The sequence below is a fragment of the Mandrillus leucophaeus genome, unplaced genomic scaffold (genome assembly GCF_000951045.1).
Source record: "Mandrillus leucophaeus isolate KB7577 unplaced genomic scaffold, Mleu.le_1.0 Scaffold8, whole genome shotgun sequence".
In the NCBI taxonomy this organism is placed as follows: Eukaryota; Metazoa; Chordata; class Mammalia; order Primates; family Cercopithecidae; genus Mandrillus; species Mandrillus leucophaeus.
The window spans coordinates 725,915-730,047 of record NW_012108696.1 but is presented as its reverse complement, the minus strand read 5'-3'; the positions used below and the strand labels follow the sequence as shown (position 1 = coordinate 730,047).

The 4,133-nt window shown below is 59.4% G+C and overlaps 1 protein-coding gene across 3 annotated transcripts in view; it reads right to left on the bottom strand.

The window, feature by feature from the left end:
* FZR1 (fizzy/cell division cycle 20 related 1 (Drosophila)) overlaps window positions 1-2,198 on the bottom strand; it is a 16,690-nt gene extending 14,492 nt beyond the window's left edge. For 2 of the 3 annotated variants that reach the window (XM_011967334.1, XM_011967335.1), the window contains exon 1: window positions 2,093-2,198. In XM_011967334.1, coding sequence (XP_011822724.1) covers window positions 2,093-2,161 — 69 coding nt within the window. In that variant the 5' untranslated portion in view covers window positions 2,162-2,198. The remainder of the gene's footprint in view (window positions 1-2,092) is intronic. The other variant, XM_011967336.1, reaches the window with a different exon arrangement.
* Between the last annotated feature and the right edge of the window lie 1,935 nt (window positions 2,199-4,133).

Below are 4,133 nucleotides of genomic sequence, written 5' to 3'. Positions count from 1 at the left end.
CACCCGTCTAACCCTCCAACCCCATCTGACTGCCCCCGTGCCATCCACAATACCCATCTAACCCTCTAACCCCATCTGACTGTCCCCGTGCCATCCTTTTTCTATGAGGAGTCTGTTATGAGCTGACCAGTGTCCCAAAGAGGATAGTATGAAATCCTGAGCCCTGCTACCTGGGAATGGGACTCTGTGTGGACACGACTTTCTTGCAGAGGTGATTACACCCAAGAGGAAGCCATTAGGATGGGCCTGATTTGAGGACAAGCATCCTCAGAGAAAGAGGGAAACACGGACACAAAGACACAGGGAGACGGTTCCGGGACAGACGCAGGGGCCAGAGCGATGTGGCACAGCCACGGATAGCAGGAGCCCCCAGAAGCTGGGAGAGGCGGGAAGGGTCCTCCCCTGGAGCCTTGAGGGGAAATGTGGCCCTGCCCACACCATGACCCCCGACTCCCGCTCCCCAGGACTGGGAGAGGTTCTGCGAGTGCTGCGTAGGCCCCGTCTGCGGCCTCTCTGGTGGAGCCCCAGGAAACACAGGCTTATGTAGGATAAAGTTCTGTCTGCTGTCACATCTCCCTGCCCCCAGCCTGTGACGCTGTCATGGCCCTGACACTTTGGAGGGTTCCAGGGCTGTCTCTCCACAGCCTGGCACTCCGTCTGGGTCGGAAGGTGGTTCTGTGTCACAAAGTCCAGGCTGTGCTGGGTGACTGCAGGGCGGGCTGGGTGTGTGGGGAGCTCTCCCACACTGCAAATGCCCGCTCCTCACCCATCTCCCGTTCACCCGTTCACACCCTGGCCTGGCTGCGTCCGTGAAACTCGAAGTGCACTGGGTGGAGGGTGCTGGGTCCTCGCACTGAGCCCCACCCTCCCATGCACTGCTGGGCCCGCAGGCACACAGGGCGCTCAGGCTCCCGCTGTCCTCCGGGCAGTCCCGAGACCGCTCTGGAGGTCGAGGGCCAGCACTAGGGCTGCTCGGCGCTGTGGTGCCCAGACCCACTCTGTGCACACAGATACCCGTGTATTCAGACCCTGTCTGTGCACACAGATACCCCTGTATTCGTGCCTCTCTGTCTGAAATCCCTGAGGTTGCAAAGACCCCTCTAATTCTGTGCCACTTTTTTTCTGCAGTGGCCCTGCCCCTTCACCAATGGGGACCCTGCCACACCACGCAGGATCCCGGATCCGCCTCCCTGACTCTGCCCTGCGGGGACCGTGCTGCACAGGGACGAAGGCGGCTGTGGTGGGCTCCCGCAGGTCCTGGGACCCAGGCTTTGGGGTTTGAAGCTGAACTAAGCCTTGAAGGTGAGCCTGCCCCAGGCCCACCCAATGCCTGGGCACAGAGGGTGCCGGTGCTGAGGGAGCTGCAACAGGGCAGCCCCTCCCCAGAGGCCCATGCCCCTCAGACCCATCTGTGCAGGTCAGCAGCCCATGGGGGAGGGACTCGGGACGACGGCAACTTAGTCTTTGAGAATGATGGCTCAGGCGTCTGTCACGGGGAGGGGCTGGTGGCCGTCCAGGCTAAGCCTCGTGCTATTCTGACCCAGGCTTCGTGTTGTATAGACGGCAACGGGAGTCTGGCCCCTCAGCCCCCGGCAGGAGTCGCGTGGGGAGGCAGGTGAGGGATGTGGCTGTCATACAGCAGGCGCCAGCCCCGAGTGCCAGCCCTGAGACCCTGTGTGGCCAGTGGAGTGCCCGGAGCGCAGGGCAAGACAAACATAGCTGGGCTGGGGAGGAGGGATGGAGCACAAGGAAGGACAAAGCCAGGTCCCCCAAATCCCACAGGGTTCCAGATGCACCTGGGGCTAGGAGACAGGAACGGGTGTCCCCAAAAGCTCTGCAGGCCACCCCAGCTCCACTACTCCGGGCCTTTAGCCTCCTCGTCCATCTAAGCCCCGCTGGGCTCTGACTACGGCCCTAGGGGTGGCAGCAACCCCGACAGCCCAGGAGGCGGAGGCCCCGTGTGACCTGAGGGACTGGGACCTGAGTGGTTCGTGGGGCTCTAGCAACAGTGGGAGCGCCCGAGGCTGCTGGCCAGGGCAGAGGCAGCTGGGGGAGGGGGAGCCACAGTGGTGGGCGGGGAAGGGGCACTCACGCGTGGCATCGTGTTCTCATTCTGGATGACGATCTGGCGGAGCAGGCGCCGCTCATAGTCCTGGTCCATGGCGAGGCAGGGCTCGGCCTGCGGCAAGGTTAGCCTGTGGCGGGAAGGGCAGGAGAAGTCAGTGGGGCAGGGCCAGTCGCCCGGGGACCACGGGCTCACTTGCACCTCCAGGCCCTGGGAGCCAGAGTGACTGTGGGCTCCTCCTGCCTCCTCTGTGGGGACCTCCTGCCAGTCCCAGCCTCATTCTGGGTGAGGCTCCCCTAACCCTGGTCTCAGTTGCTGCTGACAGACCCTCCCAGCCAGTACATCCCACACCCTGTCCTCACCCTAGGGAAAGGGGCTTTCTGCCCTAGAGGCCCCGGTAGGGAGGCGGGGGCTCGGAAGAATCCTGGAGGTCCCGGCAAGGACTCTTCCCTGAGCGTGGGCAGCCTCCATGTCTCGAGGCGCCACGGGGACCCACGTGTGTGTACGTGTGCAAGGGGGTTCGACAAACCACACCAGCTCTAAGGCAGTGTGCAAGAGCTGGCCATGCACAGACCCCGGGTCAGCCATGTGGGTCCAGGCCCAGGTAGACCAGGTGACGGCTCCGGGGACATCAGCCTCCTGTGGACAAGCCACATCCGCAGTCAGCTACAACCAAAGTAACACCCAGGGGCCCATGCAGAGCCCACATGGGACCAGGCTCAGCCAAACCAGGAAGGCCCCTCTAAGAGGGTGGCGTTTATGTTGAGGCGTGAAGAAAAGTGGCAGTGAGGAGACCGGCAAAGAACGTTCCAGAGAGAGATGCACAGCCCGAGGCAGGAAGGGGGTTTGCATGAGAACAAAGTGAAGGTCCGTGTAGGCAGTGGAGATAGAAGGTAGCCTAGAAACAACGCTCTTTCCACCAGGGCCAGCAAACCACAGCCCGAAGCCACGTGCAGGCTACTGGTCTGTAAATACAGTGGTTCTTTTTGTAGACAGGGTCTCCATCTGTTGCCCAGGGGGCACAATCACGGATCACTGCAGCCTCCACCTCCTGGGCTCAAGAGTGGTGGTACGCACCTGTGGTCCCAGCTACTTAGGAGGCTGAGGCTGGAGGATCGCCTGAGGCTGGGAATTTCAGACTGCAGTAAGCTATGATCATGCCACTGCACTCCAGCCTGGGTGACAGAGCAAGACTCTGTCTCAAAAAAAAAAAAAAAAAGTGAAAAAATTTACCGAAAGTTTACCATCTTGACCACGTTTAAGTGTGCAGTTCCGGCCGGGCGCTGCGGCTCACATCTGTAATCCCAACAGTTTGGGAGGCCGAGGCGAGTGGATCACGAGGTCAGGAATTTGAGACCAGCCTGGCCAACGTTGTGAAACCCCGTCTCTACTAAAAATACAAAAATTAGCCGGGTATGATGGCGCATGCCTTTAATCCCAGCTACTCGGGAGGCTGAGGCAGGAGGATCGCTTGAACCCGGGAGGAGGAGCTTGCAGTGAGCCGAGATTGTGCCACTGCACTCCTGCCTGGGTGACAGAGCAGGCCTCCATCTCAAAAAAACAAAAACAAAAACAAAAAAACAAAAAAAGGACAGTTCAGTGGCATTAATCACATTCCCGTGGTTGTGCAGCCACCACCACCGTCATCCCTAGAACTTTCTCATCTTCCTAAACTGAAACTCTGTCCCCGTGGAACACTCACTCCCCATCCCTCTCCCCAGTCCCTGGTGACTTCTTTGGCAGGTAAGTTCCTCAACCATTAAACACAGAGACTCTGTCAGTGATGAAAGCTGTGTCCCATTCTGCTACTGACATTAAGTGATAATAAAGTTATGTCTAAGGAAGAGAAACCCACAGTTACCATGGGACCCAGCACTTCCTAGATACATACCCAGGAGAACGGGGAAGGCACAGGAACTGGTACACAAATGCTCACAGACGCACAATTCGTAACAGCCAAAATACGGCAAAATCCTACATACGCATCAACAAGTGAGGGACGAACCAGCGCGGCCCTCCACACGCCGGAACACAACCCAGCCACGAAAGGAGCAAGGCTCTGACCCAG